The 17,994-nt window shown below is 44.0% G+C and overlaps 1 protein-coding gene across 1 annotated transcript in view; it reads left to right on the top strand.

Moving 5' to 3' along the window:
- The window catches only part of LOC121440675 (multiple epidermal growth factor-like domains protein 10), a 153,278-nt gene extending 136,283 nt beyond the window's left edge, over positions 1 to 16,995 (top strand). The window contains exons 17-25 of the mRNA XM_041641472.1: positions 77 to 205; positions 2,287 to 2,415; positions 4,403 to 4,531; positions 5,613 to 5,849; positions 7,506 to 7,633; positions 8,564 to 8,687; positions 11,166 to 11,210; positions 11,957 to 12,163; positions 13,216 to 16,995. Coding sequence (XP_041497406.1) covers positions 77 to 205; positions 2,287 to 2,415; positions 4,403 to 4,531; positions 5,613 to 5,849; positions 7,506 to 7,633; positions 8,564 to 8,687; positions 11,166 to 11,210; positions 11,957 to 12,163; positions 13,216 to 13,448 — 1,361 coding nt within the window. The 3' untranslated portion in view covers positions 13,449 to 16,995. The remainder of the gene's footprint in view (positions 1 to 76; positions 206 to 2,286; positions 2,416 to 4,402; positions 4,532 to 5,612; positions 5,850 to 7,505; positions 7,634 to 8,563; positions 8,688 to 11,165; positions 11,211 to 11,956; positions 12,164 to 13,215) is intronic.
- The last annotated feature ends 999 nt before the right edge of the window (positions 16,996 to 17,994 follow it).

The following is a 17,994-nucleotide window of genomic DNA, read 5'->3' as shown; positions in this document are numbered from 1 at the left end:
GGAGATGGTGGAATGTTCTGTTTGGTGTTGACCTGGAGACTCCAATTCATCTCTCCATACTTGATGTGATTTTCAGCCTGTCCGCCTGCCCACTGGGGTCCCAACTGCATCCACACCTGCAACTGCCACAATGGAGCTTTTTGCAGTGCCTATGACGGGGAATGCAAATGTACGCCTGGATGGACGGGGCTCTACTGCACTCAGAGTAAGCAAGGAGGACGTCACTGGGGGGGGGGGGACAACCAAAGAGGAAATGTCCTCCCTGTTTGCGTGTATCATGTTAGGTGAGTGAGGGCTCCTCCCACGTGTGTGATGCCTACTCAGTGACCTCCAGATAGCTCCCTTTCTCTGAGTGTCTAAGAACCCCCACGTGCCAGGTCCCCTTCAGCTAGCTTCTGTGAGCACAGAGAGGTGGAGCAAGTCATGAAAGTAATTCGCTTCTAACGTGTATTGATGTCCTTTTTCTCTTCTTTTATCAGACTGTATTTCTGTACGTGAAGTGCTTTTATTTCTTCTGAATGTACAAATGTGAGGATCCATGATAGGGAATAGGAAGTAAGAAGAGACACACACCTCGTAGATTAGTGAACAGTGTGCCCACAGAGAAAATGAGGTTTACCTACAGGAATCAACCACTCCAAATGCCTGGCCCGCCTCCCATGGTGTCGGATTCAGTGTGTCTAGACCAGGACCTGTGAATCTGTGTTTCTGCCCATTGGTGACAATGTCAGCCCAGGATCATGTTTTCAAAGCCATCCCTCTAGTTCTTACTCCTAGCCCGTTCTCACACTGCCCTTTAGTTTCCCCGTGTGGTTTTTAGAATCAGATGCGATGTGCAAGCATCCCCCAGATGAACACATTGTGGAGAAATGCCCATGGCTTTCAGCTAAGTGAAGCAACAAGCCAGGAAGGCATTTGTTACGGCTATTATCAACAGTAACGTAACTTTAAATGACAGCCGTGTTGAGGGAAAAAAGAGGAGTTAGGAAATAGGTGATTCCTATTAAGTACTAGTTTGTAAGTGTGATAGAGAATAGTTGGAAGAAGACTTCTGGAAGTTTCTAGGAGGAGAGATGGCTATTGACCCAAGATTTGAAAGACAGAATTGGCAAGGGCAAATTTGAATGCTATTCTCTAAAGATTGTGTATCCATAAAGATGTTCAAACTCCTTAGGAAAAATCATAGAGCTCATTTATAATTCCAAAGGTAGGCATGACTTTAAGCAGAAGACCCTTTAAAGTGCACCGAGCACAACATAGCATTACCTGCATGGGTCTCGTCTGACCATAGTTCCGCCTGCCATTTGCCAGACTTGGGATACTCGAGGCTTAGTTCTTATCTGCAGCATAGGAAGGCCCACCTCTGGATTTTTAGGCCGTTAAAGATCAAATGGCAGAATGAACACAAAGGATTTGGCGCAGAGTAGGGTGTCAAACAAATGTAGGATATGGGGGTATCATTACGAGCTGGCTTCTGCGATCTGTGTGCCAGTCCCGCTCCTGAAAATACGAGCTTCCCTTAAATGGCAAAATAAAAGGCGTGTGCGGTATCTGGAAACAACTGAGGAATCTGCCTGTACTGAAGCCTTCATGGTGCCTAAAGCAGTCTTAGAGAGTAGCTGCTGATGCATGTAAGCCAAGAGTGTGTGCGTGTGCGCGAGCATATATGTTCTGCCCCAGGCTTCTGGTGGTATAAATCTTAGAAGCTGTGTAGTAGCGTGAAGACCTAAAGGCCTTCACAAAGCACCTCTGAGACACAGCTGTCTTTCTTTAGGCATTCTGCCACATATATTTGATAATGGTAATAATATGATTTAAGTGACAAACAGACACGGTGGACAGGACTAGTAGGAGAATTTGAGTTGTTTTTTGTTTGTTTGTTTGTTTGTTTTAACTTGTAAAAGCAACTCTAAAAGAGAACCGAAATACAAAGTACTCACTTCAGTCCGGGGAACTCAAATCCAGGATTCTAGAAACCGAGTGAAGAATAAAGGCAATAAATACCACATCCTTCCTGGGCTCCATGCAGCTTTGCAGGAAGACACCAGTGATGGTGACACGTCCAGCTAGAGAACTCTTCTGCGTCTGGCTTGTGGAGTGCAATCTCCTTGCAGGAGCCCAGACTTAAGAGTCCTAAACAGCCCTGTGACCGCTGAGGTGCATGGGAATGCCTTTACTCTTTAAGGTATTCCAAGTCCTTGAAGTTCAGCCCTAAGTCAGCGCAGGCAGGAGCTTTGTTTCTCACAGGCACCCTTCTGACTTCCTCTGCCCTCCCTCCTCACACAGGATGCCCTCTGGGGTTTTACGGCAAGGACTGTGCACTGATTTGCCGGTGTCAGAATGGAGCGGACTGCGACCACATCTCAGGGCAGTGTACCTGCCGCACGGGATTCATGGGACGGCTCTGCGAGCAGAGTGAGTACCTTGTGTGGCCTCCCTGGGCACCTGGGTCACCTTTCTGGAGGGCCAGAGATGCAAAGGCAGCAGGGCTGCTGCTTCTTCCAGTTGTCTGGGTGATGGTTAGTTACCAGCACAGCCCACTTCCTCTTCTCAGTACCTCCCTGCTAGAATCCCTGCCGGCTGTCTTTCCTCCAGATTTTGAGTGACACCCAGCGCTCTGGGTGGAAGGGGAGAGTCTGTAAGAATGAAGGCAGGTTCAACTTTTCCATTATGTCTTTTCTGGCTTGTCCTCCTTCTTGTAGTTTTGGAAGATGATGGCTTGGAGCCTTAACGGAGATGTCCGGTCTTCCTTCATGGCAGCAGTGAATCCAGACTTACGTGGGAGGACGCTGGTTAGGGAGAAATGCTGGGGTCCAGGGCATGGGAATGAGTCCAGGCAAATGTTGCCACTCTTTTGACAGTGACTTTTACTCTTTCCACTATCAAATTTTCATCTGGATCTTAATCTTCAAGACGACACTCTGCCTTTGTATGTTTTCTCTTAGTCTCACCCAGGGAGAATATACGGTAGGAACCCCCGTCTTTGTTGTTTCAATTGCCACCTTCCCTCCCAAGATTACAAGAATATTAACCTCAAATGGAGTATGTAAGATAAACATACTATTCTTTTTTTCTGATATTTATTCAGTACTGAAGATGAAGCAAGAAAGGCCAAAGTTGTCTGCGGCCCACTCTCTGATGCTAAAGGCCCCAAGGCAGGGCAAAACGAGAGGTTACCACTGACCACTGAGTTTATTCTTGGGAAGGTGGCCCCCAAGATGACTCGGGGTAGAGAGGGAATGGCCTGCATTAGTGGGTAAAATCAACATTCCTCCTTTCCAGTCCAGCTTTACAGAACCAGCGCAGCTCAGAGGTCTCAGCCTTAAGTGCGGATGCATAGCATGTCTGTACAGAACCTCCCTCCTGCAAAAACAGCAAGAGCCTCCCAGAGCCCGTTCAAGACAAAGATGGCACAATGTCAGTCCTGTGTCACTGTTCCCGGTGGTCATAAAAGGGATACAGAGTCACAGTGAGTCACATGTGCAGCAATCCCTGTGTATAATGCTTTCTATGCCTGCTAAACCCAGGCCTAGAAATCAGCACAGTCTCTAAACCGACGTGCATGCAAATGCCAGGCAACCAGTTAAGGTCTTCTTAAGGAAAACCTCTTCTGTGATTTCTCTGGATGTGGAATTACAGTGATTAAAGTGTCCGTGTTTTTGAAGCTTGCTCCCAGTGCTTAAAACCAGCAATCCTGGTTGCTAGACCTGGTAGTGATGACACATCTCCCCCTGCTGTTCATTTCGCAAACAACATCGGCGTCGAAGATGCTCAGATTTAGATTCCTTTCACCAGCACTCTTCTTTGAAATTAGAGCACAGCCTAAGAGTCCTACTGTGTTAGACTCCGAGTCTACACTGGGGCATTCTATATCAAGTGAAACACTTACCTAGACTATAACCTAAACTGCTCCTAATGAGAGCTAACCCAAGTGTCTTCAAGAGGAGCTCCAGAGTCTACATAAAATTATGTGTGCTCTCTAGGAATCATTTCTAGTGTACACTGTGGGTCCCATTCCCTGTGACCCACAGATCTGATTGTAGGAGTCACATCAATTTGCTTCTTATGTTTTCATCCGTTCCACCGGGGTCCCACAGACCCTCTCTATATATATCAGAGAAGTGGGCATTCAGCAGTTAAATGTGTTAGGAGCTGAGCCATAATGTTGACTGGCTCAGTCCTGAGCAGCAGGATTGTGAATCCCCATCATGGCTCAAGAACCACCATCTGGCTTTCCACACCTCGGGTGGCACAGGTCTAAGCCGAAACCTGTGGGTGGGCTCAGCACCTGATACACAGAGCACACCAACGAAGACAGCTTTGGTCTGGATCCTCCGGACTTGGGAAATATAGTTTCATTTCCTTGGGAAGTTTGAGAAATATGGCTTCGTCTCCTTCCCAGAATGCCCCGCGGGAACATACGGCTATGGCTGTCGCCAGATTTGTGACTGTCTGAACAACTCCACCTGTGATCACATCACTGGCACCTGCTACTGTAGTCCAGGATGGAAAGGAGCACGCTGTGACCAAGGTAAAGCACTAGTAAATGACAAGGGCCGTCTCTCAGGGTGTGGCCACCGCGGACACCAGTATTGAGTACTCTCACTTGGGTTGTCTTGGGTTAGCCTCAGGGAAGCGTATGTGGCTTAGCTGGTTAGTTATGTGGTTGCCGGGTGGATGTTTTGCTTTTGCTGCCTTTGATAGATAAGGAAACCGGGTCAAAGTTACAGAAGGTAGTCAGTGTCCCCAAGGTCACGGAGTTAATGCTTAGAATGTCACAGCTTCGATGCCATGCTTTTCTTATTCTAAAATTCATGAACTTTTTAAATTTTATTTAGGCATAACTGACATATAAAACCATATATATTTAACCACGGTTTTCTGAATCAGATGTTGTTACTAGGTGCTATCATGAGAAATCCTTCTGCTATTCAAAATAGCTTTTCAGAGGACAGTATCTCTAGCAGTAAGAGGCCCATTGCACTAGGGTTATACTGGAGCTGCGCTGGTTTAGAAGGTAAATCCCTCTTAAAAGTTCTAAAGATACGCCAAGCGATAGGGCTGCACACCTTTAATCCCAGAACTTGGGAGGCAAAGACAGGGGAATTTCTGTGAGTTCAAGGACAGCCTGGTCTACAGAGTGAGTTCCAGGACAGGCTCCAAAGCTACAGAGAAACCCTGTCATGAAAAACAAATGTTAAAGATAAGTGAAAGTTTGAGTTAGACAAGTGGGCATTTAGGATTTGTTCCAGTGTAGGATCAGTACTAGATAATGCTTAAAGCAAAACAAAAGTTAGATAAATCATTATCCAAGCTTAATTGCCAGTCTGTGTTTAATATGAAATACACAAGTTGCTCCTATCCCCGCTCCTGAATCTCAGGGTTCAGACCCTGCCTCCTAGGGGCTTAGAGTCAAGAACAGAGGCACCAACAACATCTGAAAACAAAGAATGTCTGTTTTTCCCCTGCTCTGTTTCCAAATTAGTGTTTCATGGAGTGAAAACACCTAGGCATTAGGCCAGTGGGAGTGTGTATGCTTTGTTTCACGTAGAGAGCAGACCTTTATAACACCCACCGTCATCCACACTCAGCCTGTTTCCACCCTCTCCTAGCTGGTGTCATCATCGTGGGCAACCTGAACAGCTTAAGCCGGACCAGCACGGCCCTTCCCGCTGATTCCTATCAGATCGGTGCCATTGCGGGCATCATCATCCTGGTCCTTGTTGTGCTCTTCCTGCTGGCACTGTTCATTATCTACAGACAGAAGCAGAAGAGGAAAGAGTCCAGCATGCCGGCGGTGACCTACACCCCTGCCATGAGGGTCATCAATGCGGATTATACCATTGCGGGTAGGACTGCAGTGCAGGGCGGCATGTCCTGCCTCGCAAAGTTAGGCTTCGCCTGCTTCTTTCAGAAATTTGGTGTTTGGCTGTGTGTCCATTGTGTCTGGCTATTTTCCGGGAGGTGACCACGTGTTTGGAAGAAGCCCATGTGCCTAGAGATGTGGTTTACAATTCACCTGTAGTAAAATTACCACTTTCAGTTTTGCCAGAGGCTTTTGGAAAAGATTTACTGTTTGAGTGTATGTGCGTGCATGTGTGTATGCATGTGTGTATGTGTGTGTGTATGCATGTGTGTATGTGTGTGTATGCATGTGTGTATGTGTATGCATGTGTGTATGTGTGTGTATGTGTGTATGTGTGTGTATGCATGTGTGTATGTGTGTGTATGCGTGTGTGTATGTGTGTGTATGTGTGTGTATGCATGTGTGTATGTGTGTGTATGCGTGTGTGTATGTGTGTGTATGTGTGTGTATGCATGTGTGTATGTGTGTGTATGCATGTGTGTATGCATGTGTGTATGCATGTGTGTATGCATGTGTGTATGCGTGTGTGTATGTGTGTATGCGTGTGTGTATGTGTGTGTATGCATGTGTGTATGTGTGTGTATGCATGTGTGTATGTGTGTATGCATGCGTGTATGCATGCGTGTATGCATGTGTGTATGCATGTGTGTATGTGTGTGTATGCATGTATGTATGTTTGTGTTTTCATGTGTGTATGTGTGTGTATGCATGTGTGTATGTGTGCGTGCATGTGTGTATGTGTGTGTATGCATGTTGCTTATGTGTATCCAGATAACTGTTGAAGTCAGAAGAAGCAGACAGATCCCCAGAGGAGCTGGAGTTACAGATGGTTGTGAGCCACCCAACATGGGTACTTGGAATCTTGGCATTGAACCTGCATCCTCTGGAAGAGCAACAAGCACCCTGAATCACTTAGCCACCTTCCACCCCTTCTGTGAGGATTTTTAAATTGGGGTAGATGAATGGTTGCTTTATATTTAGGCAATTTCCTTTGTGGATAGAATCTGCTGAACAGGCAATCCCAGCTCTGTCCTATACGAGTGGGGAGGAGGAAAGGAGAGACGGCGCATTTTCCGGTGTGTGTGCTTCTGCCGCATCCTCCATCTCTGCACCTGCATGTAGCAGTAACTGTTGAGAGCCTAGTCATACAGGAGACAAGCCTGCGGTATGAGCGAGAACCAAGGCGCTCCATTATAAACACCTGTTCTGAATCCAGTCAACCTTCGAAAGCAGTAAACTCTTAAATTGAAGAAACTGACAATCTTACTCGGTCTTGAACAATTACTGAAGGACCCTGGCGATATGCTTATAAATATTATAATTCTGGCAGAATATGCAAAATAGGAAATTTATGTAAAGAGTATATTTTCCGTGCAGAAGTACTGTGTCAAGAAATCAAGTGTTTTTAAAGAAGCAAGTGGGTACAGCTGTGTTGTTGCAAGGGCTGCTGTCTCTGTTCTTCCCAAACTAAGGTCCCAAAGCTAAGAACGGTCTTCCGGTCTTCTGCCAATGCCTTCACAATTTCCAAAGAGGCAATAGTGGGCATCTGCTCTTCCAGGGGCTTTGAGGAGTAGGCTGGGCAGGAGAGGGAAACATCTGTACTGTCATTTTCAATTAACCCTTTCCTCTCTTTTTGCAGAAACCCTGCCTCACAGCAATGGTGGAAATGCCAACAGCCACTACTTCACCAACCCCAGCTACCACACACTCAGCCAGTGTGCCTCATCCCCCCATGTCAATAACAGGGACAGGTTGACCATTGCCAAGGTGAGGGGAAAAATGCCCCAAGAATCAGAAAGTGGGGAGGGGAGAGAGATAAGGAACACACATTCACGAGGTCTTCAGCTCGCCCCTGCCGCCCTAGTTATTTTGTGCACCGTGCACACCTGATTCTCCTAACTACCCTCTAAGTGTGTCTTAGCTTCTCCAGGGAACTCACCAGGGCCTAAGTAATAATGGCTTCCAGCCTCCTCCACTGTTGCTGTGGGCATTAAGGTCTCGTCGCCGACAGGCCTCACTGTGTTCCTAATTTTACCTGAGATTAAAAACAATGTTTAATCATGATGATGCTAATAAAAGCATAAAGACTTATTGTGAAATCACTACATCAATCCTTTCCGACCACCTGTATTTCTGCAATCTCCCAGGATGCTCTGAGTTCCAAACTCTCCTTCCCACTGTCTCCAGGCTCCATCTTCTGGCTCATCACTGTCTAGCTCTCTATTTGGGAAAGAAGGAACAGAACAAAAGAGGGGGGACATTAATCCACTGCCATTATTGACACTGCTGGGTTTTCACGGTGGCGTCAGAGAGTTAAATAGAACCTCGTGTTGCCCAGATGCCATGCTCATCGTCCCATCCCATCTCGTACAACTTCTCATGCACATGCGCATGTTTAGCAGAATGGCCAAGGCGCTGGCGACCCACAGCATGGAGACTGTGATAGAACTCAGACCCACAATACTTTTCTTTAGAATTCTTCGTTTATAGCTCAAACAAAGTCTAATTGGTAAAAAGTGACAATGTGAAATGAAGCCCTTCAGGTCATGAGTACTGAGAGATGTCCACTCAGCCAGGAATGAGCCCCCTCACCTCTTTCTCCCCTCCCCTCCCTTGAGGGAAGGGCCTTGCCATTAACCCCTGAAACTGCTTTCCCCCAGTGTGGTCTCCTCTTAAATCGTGTTTTTCTTTTCATAGTCGAAAAACAACCAGCTCTTTGTGAATCTTAAAAACGAGAATCCGGGGAAGAGAGGTGCCTTGGTGGACTGCACGGGGACCTTACCAGCCGACTGGAAGCAAGGCGGCTACCTCAATGAGCTTGGTGAGGCCCACAAGCGCATGCGCATTCTCGACAGTCTAAGTGCTCATCCTGCTGTGTGCGCGCTGTAGCCACCCACCACAAACATGCCTAAATAATGGAATTAGGTCTAACTCCTCTATAGGGCTTACTACTAGCCTTAATGTCTTATTTGTTCAATGATCACTTTCTGAGTTATTACGTTGCTCCAGAATTGAGAGACAAACATCTCTGCCCACTAGAAACTTCATCCACCATAGCTCAGTTCTCACCGGAGCTCTGAGAGGTAGTTCTCAGCTCCATGTGACAGTTAATGAGCCATAAAAAGCTGGGGTGATTTCCACAAGGCCCAGGAACATGTTTTGAAAACCTGTTAGAACTGGCCTTTGAACCCTGTCAGCTTTTACCATGATGTAGGCTCCCTTGGTAATAAATAAATGAATAAATAAAAATAAAAAAATAAAAAAATGACAACGTGTTCCCTCTTACTACTGAACGCCACCTTCAACATCTCTCCCCTTTTTCAGGTGTGGAAACAATCATGAGATTAGTGGTCCATAAGCTTTTTGCAATCAGGATGGATTTATATTCTTACACATTTATTTGAATACCCCAAAGGGCCCCTTGCTGTTGTAGGCTATGGCTACTTGATAGTTACCATATTGCAAATTAAAAATTGAGAAACTTAAAAAATAGTTATTTTAGCTAATTGGCAATAATAATCTCATTTCAATCCACTGAGAGCATATTACAAAACTGCGTTCTCCTTCCCCCTTCCCATGAGGGTTAATGCGAAGACGGGCTCTGCCTCGTAGTTTTATTTCCTGTCTGGCTTAAGAGCAAATGGCCAAATTCTCACATCTGCTCTGTAGCCAGTCATTTGTGGAGCGCACCCTGTACAGCCTCGGGGAAACCCCTCCACACACCCGAAAGAGAGTTAAAATGACAGGCAAGTAATACCATTTTACTAGGAAATTGTTTTAATTTTGAGGACCTCCTGATCGCGAATTGTGGGTGCCAGCTTCTGGGGTACACTGCTCAGCACATGGTGCAGTTTGCTCGTTAGTTGGGGGAAGATTGGTAATCCAGGAAGGGGCATGTGTGCACCCCCTTTGTATTGGCTTCATTCTGCTGCTGCGATGACAAACCTTTAGCCAAAAGCCATTCAGAGGAGGAAAGGGTTTCTTTCAGCTCACACTTCCAGGGTACAATCCATCATAGGAGTCAGAGCAGGAACCTGACGCAGAAGCCATGGAAGAATGCTCCCCTACCCTCGCTCTCCCTCCATTCCCCTCTTCCTTCCCCCTTTCTGCTTTTAACTAAGTCCTTAACATTGCTTTGAAAGATTAAAAAAAACATCCTGAAGGGCTGATGCTGATGGTGTTTTGACAACTTAAGTGTTACAGTAATTGAAACTCCATTCATGTAGATGGTGCTTCAAAGTCTGCAAGGCGTGTGTGTGTGTGTGTGTGTGTGTGTGTTCTATTTCACTTAATGGTGAGAATAGCTATGTAAGGCTGGAGTGCAGGTTTTGAGGAAGAGAAGACTGACGCTTGGAGCTAAGCCCTAAAGTTATGTCGCTAGGGAGTGAGAGGAGCTAAGTGCCTTGGCTCCCATGTACTGCCTTTCCCTCTCTCCCAATGGCTCCAGTGGGACCCTTGTCTCCCGTTCAGCACCAGAATGGCAATGTAGCATTTACACGAGGTGGCAAAAAAAAAAATCAGACCAGAGGGGACTTTGTGTCTTCTCAGGAATTTGGGTGCTATGGATTGGTGATTACAGTCTGATGCTCTGTCAAAGGTGCTTACGGCTTCATTGGTTTCAGTGTTTGCTGAAATGTTCACCGCCAACAGATTTCATTTTTCCCAGGGTGAGCAGAGCAATTTATTCCAAACCAACAGCCACCTCCATGAAGTTCAGATATTTGAAAACAAAACAACTACTTGTTTTCTGTAGGGTAGACTCCTCTACAGATGCCCACCCTCAAGAAACCTGACAAAGTCAACAATTTCAAATAAAAGTTAATAAAAATGGTCAGGTTCTAGCATTGACTGATAAAGTGTTAAAGTCAACGCACTTAGAACGCAGATGATGCTACAGCTGAATCCTAGTTACTGAGAAAACTGTGTGAAAAAACCATCAGAGCCTTGAAGGAGCTGGTAGAGAGTGACCTCTCGGGTTTAGCCTTGACTACATCCTTCGCGTTATTCAGCCTTGGTTCAGGTTGCTGTTTCCTCTCTACTGGTCTCTCTGTTCCTATATACATTCCTCTACCTTTCCCCAAACCCTGCAAACAAGCAGGTGAAGGATGAGACGTGTGCATCCATGCCTACTGCCCACGGGGGTCCAGGCCCTGGCATGATTGATGGGGTACAGAGATTTCAGAGCAGAGCCACGGTGACTCATGCTGGAGCAATCACCTGCCGTGATGTGATGTGAGATGGGGGCTTGTTTCCTTTTCCTTTCCGTCCTCACGGGCTGGGTTTCCCTTCTCCCTCACAGGCACTTTCGGACTGGAGAGAAGTTACATGGGAAAGTCTTTAAAAGGTACGGTGTAGATTTGAAGTTGTAGCTCAGAGAATGAAACAATTTTTAAAACAAGCTAACGTGGAATTAACTAAGATGGCCTGGAATTTTCAATGTGACAGTCGCTGTACTAAGGCACCAACATGTTTGGTGGATATGGAGAGACTGATGATAAGCAGATCTATTTGAGAAGGCAAACGTTTCAGTTTTTGGAGGGAATATCCCTATTTTCTTGAAATGAAACAATGTCTGGGGAGAGACAAATGTGGACTGGGAAGCAGCAGGCAGTAAGACGGGATTGGCTATTAACACCAGCCCTCCACAATGGCTTTGAGCAATGCGCTATCCAGTACCGAAGGGTTACAGAGAGTTTCCATGGCAGAAATGCTCCTCTTTCTACGATACTAGAAATAGCCTGTGTTTCTGGGCCATAACTCCTGACTATTGATTTAAAGGCTTTAACTAGTAAATTTCCTCATAGAGTCAGAACAGAATTAATTGTATTTGAATGTGATCATAGAAATGAAACCAGACCCGTGACACTTTTCTTAGCAATCCCCTTAGAGGGAAGTTAAAATTACGTTATAGATGGGCCATTTTATAGCAAATGGTCTTCAAAATAAGTAGAAAGTGCACATTGTTTTTAGCATATACCATTAGTGAAACCTACCCATAAAGCAAAAGTAATCTGCCCAAGGAAATTACCACCCAGAAAGGACAGTGCCCGTGAACCACACTTACTCCTTTCCTCCCCTTTTCCTTCTCAGATCTGGGAAAGAACTCTGACTATAATTCCAGCAACTGCTCCCTAAGCAGCTCTGAAAACCCGTATGCCACAATTAAAGACCCACCTGCACTCCTGCCTAAAAGCTCTGAGTGTGGCTATGTGGAGATGAAGTCACCTGCGCGGAGAGACTCCCCATATGCGGAGATCAATAACTCAACTTCGGCCAACAGGAATGTCTACGAAGTTGGTGAGTTCTCTGTCCACATCTTAAAGAACCTTGGCATAAGACCGTGTTTGAAACAATTCTAAGTAAGCCCGTGTTTTATACGCGACTGTGTTTTACAAAGATCGTATTAATTGGTATGAAGTGAATTTTTCAGGGAAACGACATTTAGCAATTTTAAACTTATTTCCCTTATTTTCCACATGGCCATCATCTTTTGTTTTACAAGCATGGTAAATATTTTAGCACCCATGTGAAGGAGCATATGAACCATATATTAGTTAACACAGCAGGTAACAAACGGCTCGAGGGGACGGAACAGGTGACTCCATTTCCTGACTGTATCCATGATACTAACACAATGCTTTCAGCAGAACTGGAACACTTTTATTTTAAACTTGTGTAATATGTCAGATGTAGTCTCATATGATTCTGGTATGAACTATGAGGAATTAAATACAAAATTATACTTATTCTGAGTGCCTTCTGTGAATGTCATTTGGGAAAAAAAATAAAACAGTGCTCCCAATGTTGACTTGATAGGAGGGATATTTATTTTAGTCTCTCTGTCCATAGATACAGTATAAAATATCTTGTTAATGGAGAAACTACAGTAAATTTATTTATTTATTTATTTATTTATTTATTTATTGTCAGTGATGGCATCCCCCAACTCTTCTTTAAGCCCATCGCAATATAATGAGAACTCAGTTCACTGTTTAGGGCTAACCTTGTGAACATGTTGAGTATCTCCATAAATTGAGGCAACCTCTAAGAACACTTTTCCCTGTAGAGTCAGGGGCTTGGGCTAGGTTATTCCCAAGGTATTTTGAGACAATGGTTCATATTTGTGGTTTCTGCACATCTTCTTGATTTCCACATCCTTTTCTCTGAATACTATTTCTGGGTGCCAATTGTGTGAATAACTATGGAGTTCTCTTCACTGTAAGATTACAAAAGATATTTAAAAAAAATATTTCCGTAGATTTTTATAAAGTACTTCTGTTATGTTTTATATTTGAAATAAAGAGCATCATCTTTAAAATTTTTATTGTTGTTGTTGCTGGTTATTACAGAACCTACAGTAAGCGTTGTTCAAGGAGTATTCAGCAATAATGGTCATCTCACCCAAGATCCATATGACCTTCCAAAGAACAGTCACATCCCTTGCCATTATGACCTGCTGCCAGTAAGGGACAGTTCAACCTCCCCCAAGACAGAGGATGGTGGTGGTGGCGGTGGCGGCAGCAACAATAGCAGCAGCAGCAGCAGCAGCAGCAGCAGCGGCAGCAGCGGCAACAGCGAATGACATCCAAGGAATTCTGGGTGAGCGCTGGAACTCTTTCCAGGCCCGCTGTTGAGATCTCCATCTTCCAGTTGATGCTGCAGATGACGTGAACTAATCCAATAAGCAGTTGTTGGACACATACCAGAAAGCTCCCGGCTGAGGCCGACGCCCAGCACGGTGTGTTGTAAACAGGTGGTCTGGAAGGAGAGCACTTCATCATTTCGCATTGCGGTTAGGTTAGGAGCTGCAAAGCCAGTGACTTGTTGTAAGATGTTAGCTGATGGGGTGAACTTGGCAAAACCTTTCAGAGACACAGGCTTGAGGGGACACTGTAATTATCCCTGGAAAATTATCGATGTGTTGTCCTTACCATCACAGAGACACCCCTAGGATTGTTCAGGTTACCACACATTTACTTAGTGACCATGGAAATTACTGAACATGTAGGAGGCAAGGAACATATTCCCGGGTCCTTCTACATCATGTTTTTCCATTTGGACTCGGTTTCATAGGCAGTGTATGATCATGGGAGGAAGCAGTCCGTCGGGCAGTAAAACTGCATCAATTTCTAATAAACACCAGCCATGGGAACAAATACAAAAAGGTTTTGTTTTTAGAACGAGAAATGTACAATTAAAATTATTTTAGATATAGCATAAGCATTGGAGAAACCAGTACATAAATGTGATATTTCTGTTTGATCTTTGGCCCATGTTAGTTTCATGACATCATTCTAATTGCTGTCTCTGCCATGCATATTCACCACGTCAGATTCATACCTTATCAGTTATTCATAAATACAAAGATGCAATGGTTTTATTTTTGATCGAGTGAGTGTGTGACGAGTGCCAGAGGGTGTACATTTAAGTGTAAGATGCTTGGGTGTGATAAACCTTTAGTAATACATGCTGTAATATAGACTTAGAGGAATGTTCTCCTTAATTTTCCCCTAGAAGTGACTGAAATATTTTTGTTCATATTTGGGAAAAGGGCACTTTCCTTATTAATTGTTGATTTAGAGAAACTATGCTTAAGCTGGCCTTTTGCATTGCTAATGTGACATGTACCCATGCCTCTTTAGTTTGTATTTTCATTAAGTTGTATATTCTATGTTTTGTAGTGTTTGGATTGTTAAATTGCAAGAATATGCTATGGCCATTGTTTGTTGCATCATTGCCATTCATTTTCTGCTCAATACAAATCCATCATTTTTCTTTTGGAGGGAGGAAATGAAAATATACAATTTGGACCTATTAAACTGGCTGTTACTAACACAGTATAGTAGCCGTAGGTACATAGCAGATCACTGGAACGGAACTTTCTAGAGCCCACAGTGGAGCTCTTCTTTCCATGGTTAAACTCAGGAAGGAGCGGGTACCACAGGCGACGTTACTAAAGACTTCCATCACGGGATTATCGACAACTGACCATCTAAACTGGAACACTTTTCGTAGTAAATGCAGGCATGACTAAAAATCATCCTGCATTGGGTTTAAATATGAGCTGTTCCCTGCAGACTAGAACAGAGGCTTGCCTGGCGCACACTATTGCAGACACATCTTTACCCCAGGGCTTTCATCTCGTGAGAATGCCAATGTGATACGGGAAAGCATCACCACACACGAGCCCGCAGAGGACGGGAAAGGCGATGTAATATCATAGCAGAATGTAGCAGTCGCTGATGTTCTAAAGATAGGAAACCCTACATAGCCTTCTGCTGGAGTCCATTCATAATGGCCTGCTCCGTGCCTGTCTCCTAGCGGGAGCCATAAAGTATTGGTCTGGTCAGTCTTCCAGGTGGAACATCCTATCATTTTGCATGCTACATCTGTGCCTGTCATGACGGGGTAATTTGGTCAGGTGAATAATAAATCTGCAGCAAACACACTTAGGGCAATTTCTCTTTTATTAGCTGGAGCATACTTTAGAAACAATTGATTTTTTTCCCCCAGTAGTTAAGCATTGACTGCTTCCTAGGGAACAAACATTAAACAGACACATGGGTTAGCAGCCACAGGAGTCCTTCTTGGTTATAAATAAATAAAAAAGTTGAGCACTTGCTTTTTTCTCTTTTTGAGCATGAGGGTAAGTTTGAGTTTTCCCTGTTACTCTCTGGAGATAAGTTTATATTTTTCATTCTACCATTTGGGGGGGAAAAAGAAAGCTTTGTGTGCAAAGGCGTACAAGGAAAGCCTACAGAGCAGAGGAAGACTCCAAATGGCCGGCAGCAGCAAGCTACCCTGTAGAGTCTGACTGAGGCCGGCATCCTAGACCCGCATCCTAGACCGGCATCCTAGACCCACATCCTAGACCGGCATTCTAGACCCGCATCCTAGACCGGCATCCTAGACCCGCATCCTAGACCCGCATCCTAGACCCGCATCCTAGACTGGCATCCTAACACAAGCCGCTGTCCTGCCCCTTATCTAGAGCTTATCTAGCAGTTTCTGTGAGACTTTTCCTAAGTCAGAACACTTCAGAATTCAGACATTATAAATCTCACGTTCGTTGTCTTTGGAGAGGAATCTATTTTCTAGAGGTTTTGCTGTAATTTCTCTCCAGTCTCCTGTGGCAGAAAGCAAAAAGCACCGAATGAGCCTGCCATGTCTTGCATGCAACAGCCATATGAGAATGTGACGCCAGCCGCTACTCTTTGCCTAGAAGTCGATGTTTTAAAATTTCTCTCGTTTACTGCATTACACCCAAACTTGCCCAAGTGATAACACATATACTTGCTCTCATTAGGAGAATATGATCATTGTGGTTAGTTGTATGATAAGGGAATTTTCATAATTATTCACAGTGTTAGACATGAGCCCATCCCTGTAGAGTACTAGTAGCAGACAGAATTCAATGTGGTTAGCAATGTTTCTGTGGGTATTGACCAAGTACAGAAAAACTGACTTTAGAAGCTTGTAACAGAGCAGCACAGGGTGCCATAGCCAAATCCATCAGCATAAGGACCGCTGACTAGAGAAATGCAGGCTACTTTATGGAGATATGGTCATTTGGACCTCAGTGGGCTGTAACAGTGGTCAGTCCTGGGGAACTTTTCAACCAAATATTAAAGTCCAACATAAGCATCATAATATCACCAATAATTCACATTGATATTGGAGCTCTACAATTCAAGTAAGACAAAAATCATAACAGTTAATTTAAGGGCTGTGGTTTTAAAATAATGAATGTTCCATCTCTGGGTAACATGTCCTTATTATTTCAATGAAACACTTAAGGGCTACTTTGATTTTAAAGTTTTAATACCATGGACATGTCCAGAGGCTTGGTGTGAAGTGGTTGGTTACGAAGCATGGGATGACACACAGTAAGCTGCCCCATAGAGCCCTGTTCGTTATTTTGTCTCAGCTTTGTTTTGATGTGAGCAAATTGCAAAATATCTATATATATTTTAAAAGGAAAAAAATTCCAACCGCAGTCTGGTTTACTTGGTAACAGCAAACAAAATTAACGTTTTGAGTGTTAAGCTATCTCTCTTTTCCAAAGATGATAAACCTCCTCAGCATTGGTTTTGCTGTCATTTATTCTGCCAAGTAGGTTTATAGATGAATGCAATAAACTTTCTGATAAAAAACAGTTCTAAAGTAGTATTTATTTCTTCATGTGACTGTTGACAAATGAGAGAAACATTCATGACGCTGTTAGAAAACTGACACTTTGTCACGCGTGGCTCCATAGTATTTAGCCTGTACATTAGAAAGCAGAGCACTTTATTGTATGTAATTGCAAATATGTATGCTTTCCCTTCAGAACAGAGATTCTCAACCTTCTCAAAGCTGTAACCCTTTAATGCAGTTCCTCAGGTTTGGTAACTCCCAACTATAATATTCTTTTCACTGATATTCCGTAACTGTAATTTTGCTACCATTACAAATTATATTGTAAATATTTTTGGAGGCAGATGTTTGCTAAAGAGGTGATGGCCCACAGGGGAAACACCTAGAATAAGAGTGAAGCTCATAGGGAATATAATCATGGGATTAGAGAGAGATTCCTGGAACTAAAAATGACATTACTTTAAAAATTCATTAGTGGAACATTAAAACAGGGAAAATAATTAAGAAGATTGAGTTCGTATTTTCAAAGATGAGATCAATTAAAGAGCAACTCTCTCTCTCTCTCTCTCTCTCTCTTTCTCTCTCTCTCTCTCTCTCTCTCTCTCTCTCTCTCTCTCTCTCGTGTGTGTATCTGTGTATACATGAGGAAGAGGTCTTCCTCTATTGCTTTTCACATTTGTCTTTGAGACAAGGTCTCCCACTGAGCCTGTGGTTTTATATATAGCAACTTTTTCGCCACCTGGATCATCTCCTCAGTCCAAGAGTAAAATCTTATGAAATCATAGGTGCAAACAAAGACTTGTTCGAAGGTCCTAGTATGTAAGAAGCTGCTGGTCCAGAAGAAGAGAGGAACCATGAAGTCATAAAAGAATAACAGAAGAAAACATTGACAATGTGACCCAGACATTCAAATCTTCCTCTCGGATATGGCCTGTCGTTTTAGAAAAGTCAATGAAAAATATACGGAGGAAGGCACATCCTGGAGAAATCTC

This window comes from Microtus oregoni, unplaced genomic scaffold (assembly GCF_018167655.1).
Source record: "Microtus oregoni isolate MIOR12 unplaced genomic scaffold, Mior012 000069F_ref0000032, whole genome shotgun sequence".
Classification (NCBI taxonomy): domain Eukaryota; kingdom Metazoa; phylum Chordata; class Mammalia; order Rodentia; family Cricetidae; genus Microtus; species Microtus oregoni.
Note: the sequence above shows the minus strand (reverse complement) of the source record. Positions and strands in the feature narration are given on the sequence as shown.